At 42.2% G+C, this 26304-nt stretch overlaps 1 protein-coding gene across 2 annotated transcripts in view; it reads left to right on the top strand.

Moving 5' to 3' along the window:
* The window catches only part of EPHA3 (EPH receptor A3), a 218221-nt gene extending 212172 nt beyond the window's left edge, over window positions 1–6049 (top strand). For both annotated transcript variants that reach the window (XM_035116807.2, XM_035116806.2), the window contains exons 16-17: window positions 1060–1215; window positions 2972–6049. In XM_035116807.2, coding sequence (XP_034972698.2) covers window positions 1060–1215; window positions 2972–3077 — 262 coding nt within the window. In that variant the 3' untranslated portion in view covers window positions 3078–6049. The remainder of the gene's footprint in view (window positions 1–1059; window positions 1216–2971) is intronic.
* Window positions 6050–26304: the final 20255 nt, after the last annotated feature.

The following is a 26304-nucleotide window of genomic DNA, read 5'->3' as shown; positions in this document are numbered from 1 at the left end:
CAAAAAATAAATCATTTGTCTCTAGTGTATCAAACTACATGGACAAACTGACACAGAGAATTCGAACTTCCCATGCACCCAAAAAGGATATTGTTTTTACTGCACCTACTATAATTGTAGAAAGATGATTGAGAAGATCACATTTAAGCATTGTGCATGTTGACTGACTGGCAGGGGAAATAGTAGCTTATTCCTCAAAAGAATCCACTGAGTTTTATTTTTATTTTTAATATCAGCAACCAAAATAAAAGTGAGAGGGAATATCCAATAGGTATATTGTAGAAAACCATTTGTGATGGTTTACTTATTGTTTTCTCAGTCTCCACTATGTATTCCAAAGCCACAGGATAATTTAGCATACAGTTTGCACATCATTTTAGGGATGCAATATCATGGAAGCTTAAGTTTTTAAACTTTGTTTTTATGAAGCAAACAAGCTTTCTATGTCTGTCTCCACAGGCTCTAAACTGCAAAGATCTCTCAGGTTTCTTTTGATACTCCAGAACTGAAAAATGTTGTAGAAAATTTTAGGGAAGCATTTGGTGATATCAGTGCATTTGCTGTTTGAAATGTTTTGTGCTGCCAATTCTGAACAAGGCCATCTAGAGATTTTCAGTCGTGCCGCAAAGCTCCAGATGGTCGCATCCTCCTATTTAAGCCACCAGTTCATAACGTGCTTAAAATCACACTGCATCAGTTGGTTTAATCTGAGATTAAGAGCGTTTATCACTGGCTTGGCTCGGCTCTTATTTGAGGTATGTTTATCAAGTTACACATACCTGAACTAAATCAAGATGAGCTTCATGAAAGCTTCAATTCAAAAGAAGTGCCCTGACAATGCAATCACGAGCTTAAGACACAAACTGAACAGCTGGTTCACTTAAGCACCGTGATTTCTCTGTTTTTCCCTAAAGCAATAGATTTCTGCAGGCATTAAATTCTGCACGCAACTTGCACCTAATCTGAAAGATTCTGCTGGGAGTGGTTTTAAGTCCAGATACATAGGGAATCACAGTGTATTTCTGTTCTCTCACCACCGTCACATTCATTTTTTTCCAGGCCATCAAATCTCCTTCTGGACCAAAGCAATGTTGAAATCTCAGCCTTCCGCTCAACAGGTGACTGGCTCAATGGCATTCGGATAGGACAATGCAAGGACATATTCACAGGAGTAGAATACAGCTCATGCGATACGATAGCCAAGATTTCCTCAGAGTAAGAGTCCATCTTAAAACTGTTTCTTTGGTTGCTTTTGCATTTTTCATGCCACTTCCCAAATTATGAGATTTCTATCTTGTGGGCAGTTCAACATCTAGGTTTCAGTGAAATTAATGCAACATATGAGCCCAGCACACAGCCCAGAACACATGCTCCTTTAAAGTCAACTCAGGCTGCAGCCTTAACTGGGTGCAAGTCCCATTGAATTCAGTGATACTTACCTCTGAGTAGACATGGATAGGATTGCACTTCAAGAACACCTTGCTGAAATATACCACCGATGTGTTCAGTTACATATATGTCAATTCGAACAATATAGTGTTCTTCATAGAATCATAGAGTTGGAAGGGAACATGAGGGTCATCTTTGCAGTGCAGGGGTCTTTCACCCAATGTGGGGCTCAAACCCATAACCCTGAGATTAAGAGTCCTATGCTCTACCAACTGAGCTGCCCCACATTTGTTCTACTTCTTTGAAAAGCTGTTGTAAAATCATAAATGGAAGATCTTCTTTTGAAAGCAGCATGCAACTTTTTTGTTCCATCTGACTTGTGGTGGCTGGTATTAGTTTAGAATTAGATGTGTCAATTTTTTCATATAGGTCAACGGTTCAGCATAATGAAATTTTTAGCTTCTATATTTTTGAAATGGAGCAAACGTTCAGATTTCTCAGGAAAATAGGGTGTTCTAGATTTCTCAGGAAAATAGGGTGTTCTTTGTCCATAGTCAGTTATGCTGATGTGGTGGGGCAGGAAAAAAGGAGAGGGAGATCATTTTTGGCATTTTGAAGATTTAACAGAGCCCAAAGATCTCAAGGAGATATACACAGCTTTTCCTCTCTGTTCTATCTTACATCCTATGACCCAATATCACTCAACCCATGTGCTGAATGTGGATTTGAACTGAAGTCTTTCTGGTCATCATAAATTCTCTCACCATGGCACAGTACTGCCCCTCAGGATAGATAAAATGCCAACCATCTGTCATTCCCAGTTTGTGAGCCAGGCTCATTGGGATTTATTTATTTTTAAAGCCCTCCACCACAGAAATCCTTCAAGCCCTAAAACTCAGACACTTTGAATGAACCTTTTCCAACTTACCTAGGCCCCTGGATGCCATTGGTTACCATATGTGGAAATTCTATGAAGAAGATATGTATGGCAGTAGCCACTGGCATCCAAGACAGTGGTCCTTCATCAGTGGCATAGCATGGATTGCTGGTGCTCGGGACGCGGCAAGTGTTGCGCTCCCTTGGTGGACTGGGCAGTTGCTGCTGGTGGTTGCAGTGGCCGTGCACCTTCTCAACTTGGCAGCTCTGCTGCCTCCCAGCTCAGCCATCCCAGGTGTGGGATTCATGGGCATTGTGCCTGGTTGTGCCCCTCTCATAATTTTGTGCCCAAGGCCACCACCCCTCTGCCCTCCTCCCTCCTCCCTCCTCCACTACACCACTGCTCCCTGTCTCCCACGCACTTTTGTTTAAATCATCCAAAATCTGCAAGCTGCTGTACAGGTGCAACAATTTTTTTCAGCGCCTGAGAATGTGTTTGTGTTGCTTCCTTAGGAGAGCTATTTTCTTAGATATCAGAAACACACTCCACTGCCTTTGGTCCATCTGGAAACATTCAGGCTAGCTACCACTGTTTAGCAACATGGAAAGGAAGTTTCATCATCGACCTAACATTGTGGATTCTTTTGATGTGCGAAACACTTTCCAACTTCTCTGGAACTCATCAGGTGTGTTTTGTCTTTTTCAGCGACATGAAGAAGGTCGGCGTGACGATTGTGGGGCCACAGAAAAAGCTCATTAGCAGTATTAAATCTCTAGAAATGCATACAAAGAATGGCCCCGTTCCAGTGTAGGCTACCGAAACGTTGGCACTCGAGACACAGCAAGAGGAAGCAAGAGGTTGCTGCAAAGGTCATGGTGATGAGTGAAAACGTGCAAGACTGAAAAGGCACTCTTGTAGCATTGTTGGAAGCATGACATTTTGGGCCCGTTTCAAGCCCACTAAGAGACTCATACGCTGAGTTAAATTGCCTTAAAATAGGAATGAAAAACTTTTCTCTCTCTCTTGTTCTTGAAGGGGGGGTGCCTTTCCCACCTTGTAATAATGGACTGCTCAAACATATACTGCATTTGAAAGAAAATGTTGGTTTCTTTGTTTTATTAAATCCTTCCATGTAACTTAGAGCCATTTCAATGTTGATGGACTGAATGACAAGAAAGGCAAACAACTAAACGGAGGATGTTATGCTAAATCTTGACCAATTGTCAGCAGAAAGCAAGAGGGGGGGAAACCCTTGCAGTATTTTCTTTATATGCAGAAAGGATAGGTGACTAGTATTTTATTTCTTTAAAATAATTGTAATGCTCTTTGGGGATAATACCTCAGCTCTGTCTGGCCATATCTGCAAGGATATTCCTGCAACATTCTGTTTCAACGGTGGAAGGAAAACATGAATAATGTTGGGTATAAAATGAGGCAATAGTTCATGAATAATATTTGCTGTTGGGGCTGGTTTTGATGCATGTGTTCTTTAAAAAAAGTCTTAATTTTTCTTTTAAAAGGTATATTTATTTTCCTTTAAATGTTTTCTTATTGTTTATATTTATATATGTTTTGACTGGGCTTAATTACTACCAAGTGCCAAATCCTCCCAGACTTTGGCTGTAGCCCCAGACATTGGGAAGAAATTTCAGTACAAGTAGTGAGACTTACTTTAAAGAAAATGGGTCCCAATCTTGAGGATCTGATGTAAGTGAAGAAAGAGGCATACATGCCCACAAGTGAGTAAATTTTCATGCACCATGTTCTGGGTAATATAATCCAATGAACCACACAATCATTTTTCTCCAAGGAAAACAGCCATAGTGAGCTGTTCGTTATTTTCTTGACAACTTAACTCAGAGTTGCATAATTGCATGTACTTAAATGTTTGCAGTGTGCACAAAGCGTTGAATTGTGCCAGATTTTTTTTAAAAAAACAACAACAACACCCATGCTATACGATGCATTACTTGGTGATAAAATTATTTGCTTATAATACTCTGGGGTCCAAATAGGAAAAGATGAAAATCCCTTTTCTTAGTTCTTATATTAGAGAACTAATAGCTAGCATTGTTGGCATCCACTTGAGAGTAAATGATTACAGTATGTTTCTTAAACACACGTCTTAAACAGTACGTCTTAAACACACGTACAAAGATGTGCTTGTAAGTTGTACTATGTGAACAATATCCAAATCAACACATGTCCTGTTTGTATTTTCTTTTGGCTACATTTGCCCTCACCACAGTACATAGCAGCTTTTAAGATGGATTCGAATCATTCAGTGGCCTGTTTGCAAGACATGTGAAGTCAAAACATGGCTTGGCATGAATGCACAGGTCCTCAGAGTGGAGATTGCAGCTACTGCCCTCCTCCCCTAGTGCTGTTGCGCTGCTATGAGCTAAGCCATGGTTTGCCTTAGCTCGCCATCCAAATCTAGCCTCATGGTTTGTCACACTTCAGGCAAACAGTGAGCTGTAACCATGGTTTGCTCTTGGGTTTTACAGCTCATGGTTATCCGGAGGAGACATACCATGAGATCAGGTTCAGACAGTATGCTAACCCAAACCATGGTTTAGTTCACAGCACAGCAGCAGGATGACCAGGAAAGGAACACAGCAACCACAGTCTTTTCTCAAGAACCATCATATTTGTGTTAAGCCATGGTTTGGTTTTGCATTATGTGCAAACATGCCCAGTAGGTGATCCATTTTGTAAAAAGCATAAAATGACACTTCAAAATGCTGACACTCTGACTATACACAGAGCACTGGTATACTTTCCTTGCACACTTTTGTAACTTGCATGCCCTTCCAATACGATGTCATGTTTTTTGATGTTCTCTGAACATAGCAGGATCTGGAAGTATACAGTGCACCATCCTAAGCCCATGTTCTGCAAGGATTCAGATCAGATTAATAGTGTCAAATAATCACCTCCCTTCTCTTTAGATTTGATCTCTAGCCATAAATGCACCATTCCTGCTAGCAGAAAGTTTTTGTTTGTTTTTAAAGCAAAACAATTCTATTGATGTTCTTGGAAGTACTATCTAGAACAAATTGTCCCCGAGGCAATTTTTAATGGCTGTGAAAGAAAGAAAAATTGTGTATTAGCAGGTCTTCAAACTACATTTTAGTCTTACCTATCCTTAATCATCTTTCAATGTCTAGTAATACCATGGGACATAATTATGTGTGTGCTCGGTACTAAAGACTGATTTCATTGTTTGTTCAGGAGGAAATTCCTTTTTTGCAGAGGGTTTTAAAACAACTTTTTGTCTTCTCTTTCTTACAATTTTTGTACTGTTCGGTGGCCTCCGATAGCCCCCATTCCCCTTCTACCCCTGTACATATGTAAACATAGCAGTGTACAATTCTTAACTGTGGAGTAGAGGAAATAGAAATTTTGTGGCCATCTTCCTGTACAGGACCTGCCTTTGATTATTATTTACATCAAACAAGCATTGCAAAGTCTTCACTAAGAATATGTACTATATTATTGTTTTTGTATCTTAAAAATATTGTTTTTACATATATTATTTATTTCTGTTAACATATAACGTAGGTTTTTTTTGTTTTGCTGTACTTTAGACTCCAATAAGCAATGTATAGATGTGATTTGAACTGGCAAATCCACATTTGCTTTTTAACCTTTATTTCAAAGCATTACTTACTCATTTAGTTAATTACGTTGTGCAATTGTAGATGGCCTGTTACTAATGTAAAATGATTTGTAGTGGAAACATTTATATTTTTATAATAAACATAATGAAAGTATTTTTTACATATTGGAATACACAGGTGATTGTTTTGAAGCCAAGGAAACTGATTGTTGGGCAATCATTTTGTATTAAATCTCCAAAAGTATCTGGAGCAAACTTCTCAAGTTTAAAAACAGCCTTACCACAATCCAGCAAGGGGAAGTGTCTATGCAGAAGTAGACTTTCATTTCACATGCCAAGCAGTGATGAAAGCAGTATTTGTGCAGTGTCTCATAACACCTATTCTGTATGAACTTCGCCTGCTGCCTATATCCCACTGGGATAATTCAAGGTGTTAGTGCTGATATACAAAACCCTAAATGGCTTGTGCCCCAAATACATGATGTAGCACCACTCCCCATATTGCGTGTGTAGATCCTTTAACCACCCCCAAATAAATTAAGAGAAGACTCAAATTTTTCGTTTGGTTTTTGGCAGAATTTAGGCCACAACTTTATTGATTACAGTCAAGTGAGTGGTTGCATAAGCTCTGGTTCGACTAGCTCTCTGCACCCTTGCGGGTAGCGCTGACCCAGGGCACACCATAGGACAGCCTTTGAGTGAACACCCGGCAGAGTGGAAGGTGGGGTCAACCAGCCTAACTGCCAGATGCCCTCCAGACTCAAGCATGGGCACAATCCCTCTCAGGGTTGACCAAACCATAGAGTCCCTGGATTCCTTTAACAGAATACCCATCGCATAGGGATGGCCAGACTGTTCTGCCACCCCTATCACCTGAACCAAAGCCTATCTGCAACCTTACAAGTTGTGACGATTTGCTATGCGGCAGGCAAAACCCAAATGGCACCAGCCAATCAGCCAGGTGGGGAAAATGCCTGCCGTTACCCTGTCCCAACAACAGACGACCCACGACGGCATAGCAAGGTAATGCGTGCAAGCCCAGAATATAGGGAGAGGTGGGCAGGTGTTCCGATGCACAGGCCCAAAAGAGGAAGCTCAGGGACACGTGCATGGGCTTAAATAGAGGTCCCTTGATAGCATTTAGCAGGCATCCCATTGGTCAGATTGCACCCAGCATCAAGGGACCTCCAATAGGGTGTTGTGGCTGTCCAAACGTTCCCACCCACAACACAGGGTTTGGTTGCCAGGTCACACTGCAACACGTGCCCTCTTGTTAGAGAGGACCTGACTTAGCCAACACAGGCCCTAAGATCAGCAGGTGACATCCTTCCAATTGTTCCACTGGTCAAGGCCCCCAAGCCAACCCCCCAGAAGAAATAAATTCACACTGACACAGATTTTGCTTTAAGGTTAATGGGCGGAATTTAGGCCACAACTTTATTGATTATAGCAAATGTGAGTGGTATTGGCTTAGGCACTGGCAATAAACTCTAACTGACTCCTGCCCACCTTGCAGGCAGTCAGGAAGGGTAAACCACCAATGAGTAAACCACATCAGGGGAACCCGCCTGCAGCTCTCCTCAGTGTTCCCAGAGGCCTGGCATGGCCCTAACCCCTCAAGTGGACTTCGGACCGGATCCAGGCCCTGGATTCATTCAACAGAATACCCTTGAACATGGAGGGGCAGGCGATGGCTGACCTCCCCTCCTGCACACATCAGTAATCCAATGCCTAACCACAAACCTTACAAAGTTGTGGCGATTGCTAAGAGGTAGGTGAAAAGCAAGTGGTCAGTGCCAATCTGCCAAATATAAAAATTCCTACCCAGCCCCCATCCCAAGACAGGCGACGAACCAAAGTCCAGAGGGCACCTAAAACAAAAGGGAGGGTGGGAGGGTGTTCGGCAGCATGAAGCAGGTGCCCAGCACACATCACGCTGCTGCTTTTATACCCCCACGATCACCCCACTCAATTGTGATTGGCCAAAAGAGGCCTGGGGTGATCGTGGTGCCACCCTGGCATAAAGGGCATCACTCCCCCCACACCAGGGAGGGGGGAACTGTGTTGTGGGCCCACCCGCACCCAGGACCATCCTTTAAGATGATCCAATCTCACGATCAGGGTGGCCCAGGTGGGATAGAGCCATCTCTGTAATGGTAACCTGACTATGTAGTTTTACCTCCTGGTGCCACAAATGGCTACTACATTACTGGGCTTTGAGTGCCAGATTGAGGCACATTTGCCTTTGATAAAATGCAATTCAATTGTCCAAGATTATTATCGACTGCTGCTGTTTTGTTGTTCAGGACAGTTTTGTGGGGTTGTTGTTTAGGAAAGTTAGTTGTTTTGTTGCAGGCTCTGTATGATTTTGCAATTGGGAGTTGCAACACAGGCCAAATAGGTTTAATTGTACCGATTAGCAATTAAATCTGATTAACTGAAATGAATGAAAGGGGCGCTGCAGCAGCACCATATGTTAGAATGAATCCCTTCCCCTCTCCCGACTGTACAAATTCCACTTTCACCTACCTTCTTCACATGGTGGGTGTTGCAAAAAAAAGATTAGCAAAGAGAAAAAGTGGGACGGTCACCTTCCAGTCAAGAGTTTGTGATTGGCTTTGTTCTATGAGCATTCTAGGAATAAAAGACTATGAAGAATTGGATCTGAAACTCATGAGAGAACAAGGAAATGAAATAATGGGCAAGAAAATGAAAGTCTTTGTTGAGTTCAAAGGCGCTGGAGCTCCTCTCATAATGCTGGGGCATCCAAATGCTGTAAAAATGCACTCTTCTTCAACCATATAAGCCAAGGTTTATTTATTGTGCTCCCCCCCCTCCCAATCATTTCTCCACAATGTAAAAGCATCCTGTAATGCTCAGTTTCCTTTGGATGTTCATAGCAGGAGGGATAATTTATCATCTTCCCTCTGCCTTAAAGTTTTATGTGCCGTTCTAAAGCAAGGATCATTTTAAAACCAGTGTGTGGAATTGCTTTTGCATATTAAGTACTGCCTTGCAAGAAGAATCGGAGGACAGGGAAATGTTCTAATCCTATATTTAAAATTAACTGAGAATGATGAAAGACATCTTGTGGTATTATCATGCAGGGAACTGATGTGGCACATATATTTCCATTCACCTTCGATGACACTGTGCTAAGCAAGCTGTTGGGAAAGGATTTCAAAATGGTACACATTAGGAACACTTTGCTCTGAATACTGGCAGGCCCAATGTCAGCACATGGCATCCCAGGACCTTGGCGCCCCAACAGGCTTGGAAAAATATATATATTCCAGCACTACTTTTCCATACCTAGGGCCAGGGAATAAGCTCTTTCGGAACAGGGATGGTATGGGGGGATTTTGCTCTGGTGCTAAAGGAACCCCTTTCCAAATGGTGAGAGGCAAAGGTAAGTGGTGGCAGCCAAACCAAGGCTTCCAGGATGAGGTCTGACAGTGGTGCTGTCTGTGGTACCAGTTGCAGGGATTGGCTATCAGAATCCAGCATTGCAGAACACTATGAGCAATGAAGAGGCCAGCAAGGACTCTCTCAGACTTTTCTGCATTGAAGGATACTTTATGCTGGATGGCTGTGAGATGGAAGGTCATGTAAGACTCAAAGCTCCCACGTTAGCCATGATTGATTGATTGATTCTATTTCTATGTCGCTTTTTATTCAAATAAATCCCAAAGCAGCTTACAATCAAAAAAACAAAAATAGCATAATGGAACATCACAGATGCAGCATAAATCATATAGAAAACAAATCCTCAGTAAAAACAATCACAAATGAAACAATGACCATCTATGTGACACTATTAACCAAACAACTAAAAAATAAGCTAAACATCACAGTTACACCAAAAATCATATTAGAGGATTCACAATGTACGACATCATTCACATCTATGAAACAATATTAACAGCATAAACAAAATAGCAACAAAACAAAACAAAGCCCTGTTGAATTTGTACACATGCTCTCCCCTCTGCCATGACTCATAAACTTCCATTCTGTTCAATGCATCAAAAATGAACCTGCAACATAATGCTCCTGGCCTCTGCTCCCTTCTGAAGGATCCTTGCAGTGGAGGTGGTCAGCACAAAGACTCTCCCCTCACATCCTTTCTGCTACTATGACATTTTCATAACAGAAAAATGGAACACCAGAATAAGACTAGGCTGCAAGTTGGAGGTTAGGTGATATTCTGGCGTGTGTTTAACTATGATTAAAAATATCATAGGTCCTCCCTGCAAGAGAGGGCACATGTTGCAGTGGGCCTGCCAACCAGGTCTAGGTGTTGGGGCAGGGACAATTGGAGCAGCCACAACACCCGATTGGTGATCCATCTGACGGGGTGCAATTGGGCTGAGGGCATGCCAATCAAAGAGTCAGGTGGATCACTATTTAACGCTGCACGTGTCCATAGAGAGCTACCTTCTCCGGAACTGTGCATCAGAACACCCGCCCACCGCTCCCTAATTTTAGGGCTTTCGCTTGACCTTGCTATACCGTTGTGTGTCTTCTGCCATTGCTGCAGGGCCACAGCAGGAATTTTCTCCACTTGGCTGATTGGATGTTGCCATTTGGGTTTTGCCTGCCACGTAGCAATTTGTCACAACTTGTAAGGGTGATGCTGATAGGGTGGAATGATCCCTTACCACCCTATCCACAGGTATTCCTCTTAAAGGATTCCATTGGACTTCTGGTTGGTATTCCCTCAAGTGGGGTGTGTCCTCTCCAGAGTTCTGGGCACACATGGGGGAATCAGAACCTGGCCTTGTCAGGTACCCTGCCCCAGGTGTGGACCTGGCTGCTGAGCCCAGAGTCAGTGCTACCTAGGTAGTTTTGGAACCAGAGCCTATGCAACCACTCACTTGATTTGTAATCAATAAAGTTGTGGCCTAAACTCTGCCAAAAACCAAACCAAAAATCTGAGTCATGTCTGAATTATTTCTAGGCCTAGGTTAAAGGGCTCCACACGCAATAAGTGGTAAGCGGTACAAAACAAAAGGATAAGGGCATGTGTTTTGGGCTTTTGCATGTCCTAGAGCTCCTTAGTGAGAAGTAGAAGGCTAGGTTACTTTCTTATCCATATCAACAGAGAGCAATGATTTCACCAGAAAGCACACATCCCCTGTCAGGACTTGCCAGCCCTTGCTAATGTCTATAAACAAAATACAACTTGAGAAACAAGATGACAGGTAGGGTGGTAGAGATAGGGGTAAGATGCTGTTAACAGAAGAGAAACAGGTTTAAAAGCTCAAATTTCTTAACATCTGGGCTATGTTTCGTTCCTGCTGGGACTGATGCAAACCATCCTGGCACAGCACAGACACACACTTTGCAATACATTAAATATAGGGTTGTCTGGTGTGGGCCCACAGCTGCTGAAAGTGTTGGCATAGCTAAGTTTTCCTTGTCCATTGGCTGTGCTGCCTGGAGTCAATGGGAACAAAATCTGGAGGGTCACGGGTTTTGACATCTTTCCACAGGGCCTGTAAGACAGAGTTGTTCTGCCAGGCCTTTGGCCAGGGCTCAGCCTGACTCCCCTTCCCTTTTTGTATAAGAACTAGTACGAAAGAGGCCTCCCCACATTCTCACAAGACCTTCTGCATCTTCCATGTAGCTGTGAGGATTGTAGGAATAATATTGCCTGACTGGCTGATAGCTCACTATTATTCTTGGGTTGGGTTATTGTTGTGGTGGTGGTTGTGGTTGTTGATTTCATTTCTATACTACTTTATATTGAGGGGGGGGAATCTCAAAGAGGTTGATGAACTATGGAAGGCTAATTGGGGTAGTCTAATCATTGCCCATTTTACAGATGAGAGGGTTTTTTGTTTTGTTTTTACTATTATTATTTTATCCCAATTTTCCCCTGTGACTATTTCAGGGTTTGGCAAAGTAACACAGCCTGATGTTCTGTTTAACTCTTTTTTTTAATGCCTCATTAACTGAGTTAATACATACCTCACTCTAATAGCAAAGCAATAAAACTCAATCCTTACAACAACCTGGTTTTGTAACTCCCCTTCCTCTAGCTTACGATATTATGGGACTCCTGCCAGGGAATTACAATGAAACATAGGAAATAACATGTACAAATGATAGTCTCTAACAAAAATAGTGTTCACAGCTTGCTTGCAGTTCCAGCTGATATTGTAAGTTGTCTCTGCTTCTCTTTATTCTCCTCAATGCTGCGTTCCTGTGGTCGGCCTTCCACTCTTCTGTCTCGCTGAAATCAATGGGGCGCATAACTCGACACAACGCTTCAACTTTAAACTCTCATCCTCCATAGTAGCTTGTGTGGAAAACCACATTCACAGTAAAGGTTTTTCCTGACTTTCTTGCTCAGCTTTTTCTAGATGCGTGCCTTACCCTGATACTATGTGTATTTACTTGGAAATATGCCATTGTATTCTGTGCGGCTTACCCAATTTAACAGGCAAAGGCCACAAGGCTTAGAGTGAGATGCACCTAATGAACTCAGTCAATGGAAGACTGGCACAATGATTTATTATTATTATTATTATTATTATTATTATTATTATTATTAACCTGCCCTTCACTGTAAGGTCATGGTTAAAACTGTTAAAACTGTTTTAAACTGTTAAAACAGTTTTAAACAACCCACAGTCACAAAAATAAGGTGGATCCTAAAAACACACGCCTCTATAAAATCCAGCCTATATAGCTATATAAAAAATCACAGCTCTATAACTGCAAAATAAAAGATCTCAGGGCAGTTCACATTTTTGCAAAGCAATTTCCCTTCATACAACGCAGAACTGAACATGCGGCGGAGACTATTGTAGCTTTAAGAAATATGATTTATTCACATATTTAGATGGGGGGAAGAGTTCAGATCTTACAGCGTTATAGCACTGGAGTGCAAGGATTTAGCTACATTTGTCACAATAATGAGATTTGATTGCGTTTTAAACATGCAACACCAGATGGCACAAGAGAGCGAGAATGGTTTAAAATGGCCTTTCACGTAGGAATTTTTTTAAATCTAATTTCTCATTTATAGCATTGTATCCCTGTGTTTAAATTCACCCCAAGTCATCTCTCCCAGCCAGCCTGTGTGAGATGGCTCTATCTTTCTTCTCCCACTTCTTCCCAGCACACCTTGCTTAAAAAACCACTATTTTTCTGTCACCTCACCCACCCACCCACCCATCAGCTTGGCAACCTCTGTCTGCCTAAGCCCAAGATTCCTCTTAGATGGGCCGTCAACACCTTTTGTCATGCTAATGCCTCAATTCCGGGAGAGGCACTGGCTTGGAAAGGAAGCTTAGTCTGTATTTTTTCCACTAGCCTGAAATTTTCCCTTCAGTACTCCAAATAATCAAAACCCAACCATTTATTAATTTCTAGGGTTTAGGAGTCCGCCCCCCCCCCCAGTCTACAACCACTGATGGAGGAAAGTGGGTACGGGTGTGTGTGGTGTGCACCGAGTGTCAGCCATGAGGGTGGGTGACATTGCCACGCCACCCACCCCTCGCTTGCCGCACGGGCGGCGGGCCACTAGGGATGATGCTGCTACGGGCGGCTAGCAGCACCCCTCCCAATGCTCGTAGTGCGGGCGGTAGGCGGCTAAGGACGCTCACCGTGTGGGCGGCTAGCCCCACCCCAGCAGGCCAGCTAGTCCCGCCCCCACACCACTCTGGATGCCGGGGGAGGTAGCTCCGCCCCTGTCTACAACAGCATGTATTTTAATACACACTTAACCTGAGTATACACATTACTTGGCTGGAGATTTTGCATTCCAAAATCTTGAAAAGTGTGAAAGTCTAAGGAGGACTGTGTTTCAGTTTGTGTATTGTTTTGGGAAGTGTGAATTAGCTAAGTACACCCTGAAATGCAAACTGAATCAAATTTCTTTCGCATCCCTTGTCATGACTGTTTAAAGTGGCATGACACTGCTTTAAATGTGTAGAGCAGATGGGGCCTATGTGAGAAACTAAAAAGGTAAAGGACCCCTGGACGGTTAAGTCTCACTTTCAGGCAGAGGGAGCTGGTGTTTGTCCACAGAGAGCTTTCCGGGTCATGTGGCCAGCAAGACTAAATGGCTTCTGGCACAACGGGACACTATGATGGAAACCAGAGTGCACGGAAACACTGTTTATCTTCCCGCCACAGTGGTACCTATTTATCTACTTGCACTGGCATGCTTTTGAACTGCTAGGTTGGCAGGAGCTGGGACAGAGCAACAGGAGCTCACCATGTTGTGGGGATTCGAACTGCTGACCAGCAAGCCCAAGAGGCTCAGTGGTTTAGACCACAGCGTCACCCGCATCCTCATGTGAGAAACTGCAGCATGATAGCAACCTGTGTAGTACAGTGGTGGTAATGTTGCATTGGATTAGAACCAGGGAGACTTGGGGTGGTAATCAACTAAGTTTTGCTCAGAGTAGACCCACTAAAATCAATGAACATGACTAAGTTAGGTCCAGTTTGTTGACTACCACCCCTGGATCCAAATCCCATTTAACCATGAAGTTCACAATCTCTCAAAAATACCTTTCCAGGTTGTTGTAAGAATCTGGTGGAGAGAACAGTATAATTAATAATGACAGATTTTCATGTAATCTTGCAAAAAGAAGCTATTTGTTCAGTCTTCACTATTATTTTATGAGATCACCCACATTATTATACACAGATGAGGATGAACTTCAAAGCAAGTCTCCTCTGAAACATCCAAAAATTAAATAAGGTGAAATCTCACATTGGGGTTGGGTGATAGCTCTGCCCAAACTATGACCTTTTTTTGAACAGATAGGGATCGAGTTTAATGAATGATCACAGATCTTTCAGAAGACACTTTTAGAGTAAACTGTTACAGCTATGAGACATCCTACAGTTTACTCTCTGCTATCGGTAAATCTGAAACCTTTCTGCATTAAAATGGAAACGAGAGTTTCCCAGGCAAAATGATCTGTGTTTGCATATCAGGCCACCGTGGCATTGAAATTTCCCTTTTTAACACCCCATAAAAATGACATGGACTTTGGAAACAGATATAAAAAATATATAGTTAAACCTAGTATGTGGACTGAAACACTCCTTTGATAGTATACGCTTAAGGACTTTGGGGAAGAGCCTGTCACTTTTCAGCAAAAAGAGCATTTATATCCTCTAAAAATATATATATGCTAGAAGTCACTGGAGACACATTTGAAATTTCATGTATACATTGTAAAGGGATGCTAAATTCTCCACTGGCAGAGGAAAGGAGAAGGAGTGGGGGGTGTACCTGAAATATCAAGTCTTGAAATATCAGAGGGAGGTTAAAGGCTCTCAGGGTGTGTTCTTGTTTCCTTCACTTATCCTCAACAAATCGCAGTCCTGCTGCGAACCCTTGCATCTTACTCCAGAGACTTCAGGTGAGAGACTGTATGCAAAATGGTTGTGATATATCATACATCTTTCTCCACAACAAAATGGTCAGGGAGAGGGCAGAAGAACTACAGAGACCGTGTTGAATGCTCCTAGAGTCACAAAACCTTTAAAAAAATAATAGTGCCTGCCCGGACACTGAGGTCCAGCACCGAGAGCCTTCTGGCGGTTCCCTCGCTACGCTACGAGAAGCCAAGTTACAGGGAACCAGGCGGAGGGCATTCTCGGGAGTGGCACCCACCTGTGGAACGCCCTCCCACCAGAGGTCAAAGAGAACAATTACCAGACTTTTAGAAGGCATCTCAAGACAGCCCTGTTTAGGGAAGCTTTTAATGTTTGATGGATTTCTGTATTTTAATATTTTGTTGGAAGCCGCCCAGAGTGGCTGGGGGAATTATTATTATTATTATTCAGCAAATACTACAGGCTACAGTGGTTAAACATGTTTCCCTGATGTCAATGGACTTTTGTCCACCAAGTAAGTGGCCATCTGCAAGCACTGAAAATGGGCTTTAAAATTGTGTTCATTTAAAAACGCTTGTAGCATTAAGTTAAATTCAACAGTGAAAACAAGTTTTAATGGATTTAACAATAGATTACTGAATGGTATACCAGTAGTTCATGTAAAATATGCAGGGAAGTATGATATGCAAAATGAACCATGGAGAGAGAAGAAGAAAATTCATTGATTTAAGGTTGTTTGAATGAATATTTTGAAATGTAAATCAGAAAATTTAATTTAAAAAATATATTTAAAAAAGAAAATGGAGTCTAAAAAACATACTGGGATGGGTGAGTGTCACAAGGATGTTAGCTCTGCTCTGCTCCCTCTGTGTGTTCAGCAGGTGACTTTCTCTGGTGGGTAAAGTCTCCTTTTCTCATGGAGGGTCCTATGCCTTTTGGAAACCTGATTTTACAGGGATCCCAAAAGTACAAGTACCAATGTTTTTTCCAACCCTTTGCTTACAACCCAGGACATTTTCAGTAATGGGCAGACCACTTGTACAACTTCTTACAGATATCCCCCAGTGCTTTTTCCCTGAAAAAATATGTTTAGGAGTACTCTCATTTTCCTACTCATATTGAAATACTGCCCCTCAATGAGGCCAAACTTAGATTCACACAATGTTTAGGGGTATGCGTACCTCTGCGTACCCCTAGGGAAAAAAGCACTGGCTATCCCACCCTCCCCCTGCCACCCAGTTTTCTGCAGGAAGTACTGATTTCCGAGTTGGTTTTTTTAAAAAAAAGAGGCAAGTCTGCCATCAGCGAGACTAACAGAGATTGACGAAGGAAGTGTAATTGACTTGTTATGGCTTGACAGGGCCTGTTTCGTGAAGCATGTGGGAGTTTTATGACGAGTCAATTGGCACTTGGAAAACTTTTGATTGCACTCCGTCCACTTGTCTGCATTGTTTATAGGTATTTAATCAAAGTGCTCAGAATCGTTTTTAGGAAGAGGCCCAAAACCGGGGTCCGGATTACACAGTTTAATCAAACCTTTGCACCTTTTGCCATTGCTATCTTTTAAGGGCTATAAGTGGATGCGAAAGTGCAGCTGTAACAGTTTTACAGCCCGTTCTGCAGGGACTGAGGGAACGCTGCATTTAAATGGTGCATCAGTTCTCGCTGATTTAGTGTGTAATGAAACCTCTGCCAGAGCTGAGATTACTATGCCTTCAAGTCAGTAGGACTTACGCCATTACAGTGCATACTAATTGCACCTGGAAGCATGGAAATTAAATCATCAGTTCTGTAGTGAGGAAAGGAAAAATATCTTTTCCTTTTTCTCCCCTTTCATTGATCTTGGAGTTGGCTATGGTGATGATTCCAACACAGAGAGGTTTCAAGTGTCTTATTTATATTGTATATCTAGGGTGCTCATTGAGGCCAATGTTTCCCTTGGCATTGATTTCAAAGTGATTAGGATTGTATGCTAACGCACCTTTCTCCTCTTCATCATTATTGAACAAAATCCCAGTGCAACCATCAATGTATTTATCCTTTGTAATGTTCCCTGGAGGTTATAGAAAGCCACTTTTATTCTCATCTTACGAATGAAAAGAGCGAGCGGGGGGGAGAGAGAGAGAAAGCACTGTGGGAACATCTTTCAAAATCTTGCAAATGGAACTTCTCTGAGATGAAAGGAGAGGGAGCGTTTGGTATCACTTTTAATGATATGTGGCTCGTTGTCTTCCTTAGTTCAAGATGTGCTGTCTCTCACAATACTCCACAGGCTCTCTTCTGAGCTCAGGCAATGAAAGGTGTCCATGGAGATAAATTAGGATGACATAGGAAGAGAGCAACTTGCATCAGACCAAGTCGGACCATTTGTCCATCTTGGTCAGGATCATCTGCAGTGACTGGCAGTGGCTCTGCAGGGTTTCAGCCCGATCTGGAGATGAGGACTTTCCACATGCAAAGCATGGGTTTTGCCACGGACTTACAGCTCTTCCCAAGGGTGATCTCTGGATGGTAAGGACTCATTTGAATGCTTGGTTTACACTGTATCATTTCGATTGTCCATTTCTGCACCCTTTCCAGCTCTATAATATCCTTTTTTCTGAGGTGTGGCAACCAAAACTATAAACAACTGTTGGTTGCACCATAGATTGCTATACCTGAAGGAGCGTCTCCACCCCCATCGTTCAGCCCGGACACTGAGGTCCAGCTCCAAGGGCCTTCTGGCGGTTCCCTCACTGTGAGAAGTGAGGTTACAGGGAACCAGGCAGAGGGCCTTCTCGGTAGTGGCGCCCGCTCTGTGGAATGCCCTCCCATCAGATGTCAAGGAAATAAACAACTATCTGACTTTTAGAAGACATCTGAAGGCAACCCTGTTTAGGGAAGTTTTAAATTGTGTTTTTAATATTCTGTTGGGAGCTGTCCAGAGTAGTTGGGGAAACCCAGCCAGATGGGCAAGGTATTACCGGTAATAAATAATAATAATTACTACTACTACTAAGACAGCTTTATGATAGTGGCTGTTTCACTTCCGGTCCCTTTCCTAATGATCCCTCACGTAGATTTCACCTTTTCAGCAACTGCTGCCCAATGGGGACTGATTCACACCACATCAGTGTTATTGCTTCTTATCTCCTGACAATGCACATGATGCTCTCCCCAGTCAGTGTTGATACCACTACTTCTGACATTTTTCCCAGGATTTTTCAGACTAGCTTTATGCTGCCTCTTAAGAGTTATTGCATTTTGCTCTCTCTCTTCATCTCATTTGCACTGTAAATGTGAAGTTTCTGTTACCTATTTTTATTGATTGATTAATTGATTGATTCAATTTATATACGGCCCTATACCCGGAGGTCTCAGGGCAGTTCACATAAAATATCACAATATTTAAAATCAAAGTAAAAACAATAACCCAATAACACCCCAAAAGAGCTGCATTTTAAAAGGATGTCGATCAGGTCAACCAATGGCCTGATTAAAAAGGAACAATTTTGCCTGGCACCTAAAAGTGTATAATGAATATTTGCTTCTCAATATAGACTGCACAGCTCCAAATATAAATTTCCAATTAAACAAAATCTGACTATCTTGAATGCAGGGTACAGGATGAACTCTGCCGGAAATGGGGGCATGAGGCATAAAAACTTTGGCTGGGGCAGACTGGGTGCTGCTCTTTGACCAAGGACAAATAGATGCCATATTAGGCAAATGGGGCACTGTTGGTCATTATTATAGAGCTGGCACACAAGCCAAGATTCAGCTAAAAGAACCCCCTCTGCAGTATTTTCTCCAACTGAGGTACCAAAAGTGTCTTTCCACCACTTTCTAGCCCTTGCTATCTGCCTGACCAAAGATGGCTTTTGGCAAACTGTCTGTGCATGTACTATGAGAAAAGTCTTCAAACCCTAAAGCTTTGGAATTTGTGAAGGGTCAGTTGCAGTCAACCTGCTCACAAACCACAATAGTCTTTGTGGGGGGGACGGGGCGGGAAGCATTGGTTTTCTGACTGTCCAGCAGTGCATTGTTGGGGGGGGGGGAATCTGTGTTACACAACATTGATCAGTGTATTTTCTGCATAGCCGATGTGGGAAGCAGTCTTGTAAGTGGTGAAGGAGTTACTAAAATGCCGTGGCAGCTTCTTTCAGAGTTGCCATATTTACCTTTGATTCTTTAGCTATTCTGCTTAGCTAAAGGATTGCTAGGATTCTTACGTTAGGGTGGTGTTAGCCGTGCCTTACCAGGGCATGGGGTGGGGCAATAAGATCTCCCAGCAAGTCACTCAAAAATTATTTTCTTCTTCTTTTCTTCTTTTTTAAGGCCACCCAATAGGTTTGTGTGTGAGAGCAAACTAGAGGTAAGCTATTCCAAGATAACTTTAATAAGCTTCCACTGAATATTGATCAGTTTCTAGGTAAAAGAAAGAGATGAGGAAGATTTACTCTAGACAGAATAAAAGTCTTTAAAAAGAAGGGGGTGAGCCTCTCTCTCCCCAAAATTCATATTGAACACTTTCAGAATGAGGAGAATTCCATATCATGGCAGTCAGGCGCTTCACAAAATTACATCTGCTATAGCTATTTCAACAGTAGAAAGCACTGCCAACTCTCCAAAATAAGGAAAGTTGGCAGTATTTTCCCTTGTTGAAATGGCTACAGCAGATGTACTTTTTTTTATTAAAAAAAACTGCCAATGCTGAAGTCAGATGATTGTAGGGGTGGGGAAGTGCTATGAAAGTAGGCCAGGCTCTAGCCCTGAACTGGTATGTTTTCAGGGTTGTGTGAAAATAATATTGTTATAGGATTGTGAGGTCACTGGGTAATATCTGTGAATCCCTTTGATGTCTGTGGTTCTGTAGCTGTGAGGTTTAGAATCTAGTAGCTGAACCAGTCAAGCCAGTCTCTTCGTCAGATAATGGCTTTAGTTGGCCAGTTGCCATAGCAACAACTGTGTGAAGATGCTTCCGGGAAGATGGGGGGACGGGGACTGTGCATTTTCAAATACATACTTTGAACATATGAGGAGCATCTCAGGAACAAGTAAGCTAGCCCTACCTCTTAGAGGCTAATGGCCACACTCCCCAGATCACATGCAATTCACATCAAGCTGAAGGGGGTCAAGGTGGTGGGTACAGAGGTTCATGCATAGGTCCCTATTCTGAATGACACTGATTGTATGACATCTGTCTGGCTGTGTCTAATATGTGCCTTGGAATCGAGGGGCAGGCTAGCCCACTCATGCATGAAAAGCCCTTCAGAGTTAGTACTGAACGCCTAAAGTGGCTTATAAAATCCTTCATAGAGTTCTGCACAGACTCTGTACAGACAACCAAATTACACCAGATAAACTAACCGGTTGCAATCTCTCCCATAAGGAGAATGTTGACTTTTTGTTTTATCCTGCCAAGTGGTGAGGAAGAAATATACCAGATCTGTACAGATGAGTGGTGAAATGTGCATTAATATTAGTAATCGGGTCCAGTCTGCTTATGAGGAATGTAACAGCTACTTGATGGGTCACAAGTTGCAGAAAAGTAGACTGCAAGGTGCTAAGTTGAGTCTGAAGGAGAGACACGAATTGAAATGCACTGCATCTGCCTTTACTTACTCTAAGCCCTATTGAATTCCAAAGGACTTTACAGTAAACTCGCATAGTACCTGTTTGCATGTATTTTATTTTATTCATTTATTTACCAGTGAGCAAGTGGAAGTAGTTTTTGAAAGGCTGCGTAGTTAAAGAATTTTTTGCTCTTTTAGAATCCACTCCAGAATATACAGTAGTGTTTTCCTGAAAAAGATACAATGTGGAATGACAGACTTTTCATTTCTTCGGAGGATGTTGGGCAAAGCAAGTCTAGCAGAGGAATCGTGGATACCTACCAAAAACAGGACTGACTTTTGACGAGAACTGCAGATGTATCCCAGATGAAAGTTGCTAAATTAAACCATCAGGTCTCCACCTTCTTGTCAGATAGCAAGTTAATTTTCACAGCTAAAACCAGTAGAGCGTGTCACTTGTTTTTTACAAGATAGTCCATTATAATGAGTTGGATGTGGCTGCACACTGACAGGAATCAGGAAAACAGAGGTTTCTATTTAATAACATATGTAGAGTCTTTGGCTGTTTACAAAACTGTGTGGGTGGGTTCATCACATACATCAGGTCTTCCCTTAAGTCTAATTCCTGTTTACAGATTCGGTGGGGGGAGAGACACATTGGTCTTGAGCCATAAAGCATGAATGTTAAAAGCAAGACCATCTTGGAATGGTTCTGTGATTTTTTTTTCAAAGATTTCCCCAGTTACAAATCAGTCTGCCTTCTTTCTTGATTATCAAAGGTTGGAATGGTCTTTGCCTTCCACTTTGGCACCATTTTGAATTTCATGTCCTTGGGAAATAGCTAATGCTTTGCAGATTTATTCCAAGGTGGTTAAGGGATTTAGAGCTCTGGTGAGAGATGATTCTGTAGTGGGGGCAAGACAATGCGAGAGTCCATTTTGTGAGGCTCAGAAAGTCTGAAGTAAAGGAAGTGATCCTTAGTAAATTGATCTGTGCTCCCACAACAACACTATGAATTTTTTTAAGCATTTTTGTGGAATTACAGCATAGACATAGCCCTGGTTCTGGTTTCCCCAATTACTTAATATTTCAAAACATTGCATTGCATTGCATGACAAGTCCTGGATCCCCAAGATTCTGCAAGAAGGCTTACATCTTATTGTAAAGCATCTGATGGAGTCACAATTGAATTACCATACATTTCCTGGAATATCTCAGGAAATATTCTCATTCCAGTTAGGAGGAACTTGACTTTGGGAGTCATTTCACCTAAAATACGTATTTATTTATTTATTATTAATTTATCCACCTTTCTTCACAGAACTCAGAATGCCATGTCTGCTCCCTCTTCATTTTTATCCTCACAACAGCTTACTTACATAGGGTACACCATGAAATAGTGAGTGTCCCAAGGCCACCCAGTGAGTTTCATGGCTAAGACAAGATTTGAACCTGGGTCTTCCTGCTGTTGTTCAATACTGCACATAATTAACCACACCGTACTGGCTCTCATATTTTATTGTCCCATTCTTGCCTCTGTTGCTATTTTGGATGAACATACCTCACATGCCGCCCCACCCCCTCCAAATTCATTTTTTAAAATGCAAACTATATTAGCATGTCTTCTAACCTAATGAAATATTTTTCATCTACATGCTGATGCCAATGTATTACTAAAATTAAAGGTGCTGAAATAAGTTTTAAGAGATCTCAGCATCTAATAAAGGGAAATTGTTGGCACACTATATTTTGCCTTATCCTTCATATCTAGCAGATATCTCGTCTCCATAACTTTGAAATTACATATTACAGATACATAAAAGAAGCTTATATTTTCCAGTGACACTTCTTTCTGCCATTGCTTTCTCCCACCAGTTCAGCAGGCTAAACTTGGGCAATGAAATGATGCATGGCAAATATAGATATTGGTAAGCCTGGCGTATGCCTGGTGGAAATGGATATAAATAAATATAATAAATATCTGATTACAAATGGTTGACATACTGAAATAAATGTACAGCCCCAAACTGCAGACTGTTCTGTATAGATATCAGGAATGGACAAAGCTGTCAATTTCGGTTGTTCTCATTTCTCCCCAATGTTTTCAGTTTTACATATTTCCTATCAGTTTGCAATTTTATTAGAAAAAACCCACTTGAAAATCAATTGTGATTTTAGTGCGAATTTCACCTAATATGTCTGTATGCAATTTTGTCTAATATAATACATGGTTGTATGCTATTTTCACTACTATATGCTTTTTAATGTAGACGCTACCCGGTAATATGCATTTTTGCACACATTACTTGGCCGCAGAACTGCACTGCAAGTTCAGAGCGGTGTAAATTTTGAAGGGTGTCTGTGACATCTCATGCATTGTTTCGGAAAGTGTGTCTTTCATGGGTTCCTTTAAATGTAAACTTAACTGACATTCTCCCCCATCCCCAGGGCAGTCTCGAGCAGGTTGGCTGCCCTGGCGCTGAGGGGCGGCGATCGCTCTGGCGCCCCCGCCCTGGCCGGGTGTAGCATGGTTTCCACGTGGCTTTGCCGCGTGGCTCCCTGCCTACCGGCCCGGCGCCCTGGCGCCCAGTGCCACCGGGGGTCTACCTAGAGCCGGCCCTGCCCATCCCTCATACAACACTCTTCTCTGTGTCATAATCTAATGTACAATCTAATGCAGGCAATTCAACATCACAGATTAAATGAAAAAGCTGCACAATTTAACACACTGTATGGTAGTTCACAACATAAGAACAAAATGGCTTCAGTTCTGTTAGCGGCAAACTTTGCATCTCTATTAAGAGAATGAGCTGGTGTCAGACAATATTTCAACATTGCACGATCATTCCAGTTCAGAGGAGAAGAAGAAAAAAAGCAAAGCAACTTTGTAGTTTATGACTACATTAAAAAGATACAAGCTGGACAAAAATCACCCTCTGTTTTCAGCCCATCAGCCCTTTGCTTCTTCCTTTTGCTGAAGAAAAGTAGCAAGAGGAACGTTCCTAGAATAGACAACTATATTATTAGGTTCCTGCTTAATTTATTTCCATCCATCTCAAAATACATGCATGAAAATAATCTTGTACATTTTCATTTCAACATCTCAAATGAGGCATAAAATCAGAAAATCTCTTTGGTGGTGGAATAACCCTTCTGAGAAACCAGAGGGCAGGTTTCAGCACAGCCCTATGTGACTGGAGCCAATTGTCTTCTACGCCTGACTGCTATTCCACTGGAAAGGGAAAGCAGCAATTGTGATTGAAAGACCATGCTATGTCCACACACAGCTCTGATAGTTGTGAGACATATATAGTCCTGCATTGATGGGTGCCAAAGTACCTGGATATGGAATATCTTCAGAGCAGGATGTGGAATGAGATGCAAATTCTGCAAACTGACCAGATACAGATCATGCTCGACAAAAAGGCCCTGGTTTTTTTGGTGGTGTTCAGCAGCAGCTATTTGCTGAATGGGTGAAGATTAATAGAGTCATCAGATGGGCTGAGCCAGCAATTTGAGAGAAAGAGTTCCATTCTATGGAAGAGGTGGGGCAGCTCGTAGTGCACCAGGAACTGTCAATGCAGCTGGAATAGAAGGCTGCTTGTGGAATGAAATTATTGAAGTGTCGGGTTACTGTTCCTTTGTATTTTACGCAGGCAATAAAAGACTGACTCTAGGAGATTTATGTTCTAATGGATTGACTTGACAGTGAAGGAGACAGCAAGCAATTTGCCCCAAACAAAAGAAGAATAATCCTTAAAGAATTGATTATAGTGGGAAGGTATGCTTGTCTAGTTCTTTCCAAGAATGAATAAAGTTTTTAACCTTCTCAGTGGATTCTAATGGCTTTTCAGCTCTGCCCATTTATATTTATGAAGCCTCCTTTCCGGATAACACAGTAATGCCTAGATACTGTTGATTATTGACCCTTATAAGACTTCAGTTTGTCTTACTAAATATCTTCTTTCCTTTATGTGCTGCAGCATGGTATGGATCGGGGCTCTCTGCTGCTCTACTTTTGACACATTAATTAAGCTCCAGTTCGGTGCATTGGTTGAAGAGCTGTCAATGGCAGTTTTCTTTTACTTAACACTTGTGTTTTTCAGTATGTTCTTCAACGCTCACTTCCTTCCGAAGCGAAAATATATATATGTGAGGTCCTGGTGTGAAAGTTGTGTTAAACATTGCAATAGCAGCCACTCTGTCTCTGAGCATTCTGAATTCTGTCCTGCCAGCTTTAAAAAGTTACTTCCGAGTTAATTACATGCCACCTAGTGATATAAGGTGCTTGGTTCTACTACTTTAAATTATGGTACAAGGAAATTTTTATAAGGCAGTGCTATGCCAAAACCTCACCTCTAGTGTTCATGCCCTGTGAAAGAGGCTTCTATTTTCTTGACTCATTCACAGAAGGCATGGTATCTGAAGAAGTGTGCATGCACACAAAAGCTCATACCAATGACAAACTTACCGTAGTTGGTTTCTAAGGATGCAGGTGGTGCTGTGGGTTAAACCACAGAGCCAAGGGCTTGCCGATAAGAAGGTCGGTGGTTCAAATCCCCACGATGGGGTGAGCTCCTGTTGCTCTGTCCCAGCTCCTGCCAATCTAGCATTTTGAAAGCATGTCAAAGTGCAAGTAGATAAATAGGGACCGCTACAGCGGGAAGGTAAACGGCGTTTCCGTGTGCTGCTCTGTTTCGCCAGAAGCGGCTTAGTCATGCTTGGCCACATGACCTGGAAGCTGTACGCTGGCTCCCTCAGCCAATAATGCGAGATGAGCGCCGCAACCCCAGAGTCGGTCACGACTGGACCTAATAGTCAGGGGTCCCTTTACCTTAAGGTGCTATTGGAAGGAATTTTATTATTTTGTTTCGACTATGGCAGACCAACACGGCTATCTACCTGTAACTAGAGGGTATTAGAATTTCTTGAAAGTTTTGGTGTGAATTTGCCTAAGCCTCTTTTAAAACCATCGAGGGATAGATCAGGAAGGGCCAATCTACAACTCCCATCAGCCACAGCCAGCAAGGTCATTGATCACCGATTATGGGAGTTGTAGCCAGCCCAGGGACATCTGGTGGGCACCAGGGTAAGGTCTTTTACACTTCCCTGATTCTTCCTTTTGGGGGAACTGGATATGAACACTTTGGCACATGAAAGCAGTAAATGCTGCTGACTTCTTCTTTGGGAAAGTCTGCTCCTTCATGCAGCTGATGGATACATTTCTCCAGTGTGCTCCAATGAAATTGCTTTGACTAACCAAAAGACTTGCTGAAACAAAAGGTCTGGATTCAATGCTTTGCCTCCATTGATGGAAGCACCCTCTCTGCTTTTAGAGAGTCCCCTCCCCTGAATGCAAATCTCCTTCTGTGAATGGAAGCTCTTGAAACAAGGATCCAAACCAAGATACACTACAAGGTATTTTTTATATATATTAAAATACACCCAACACATCAGAATGAGCATTTAGGAGATTCTGGGAGCTGCAAAAA

This window comes from Zootoca vivipara, chromosome 4 (assembly GCF_963506605.1).
Source record: "Zootoca vivipara chromosome 4, rZooViv1.1, whole genome shotgun sequence".
Taxonomy (NCBI): domain Eukaryota; kingdom Metazoa; phylum Chordata; class Lepidosauria; order Squamata; family Lacertidae; genus Zootoca; species Zootoca vivipara.
Note: the sequence above shows the minus strand (reverse complement) of the source record. Positions and strands in the feature narration are given on the sequence as shown.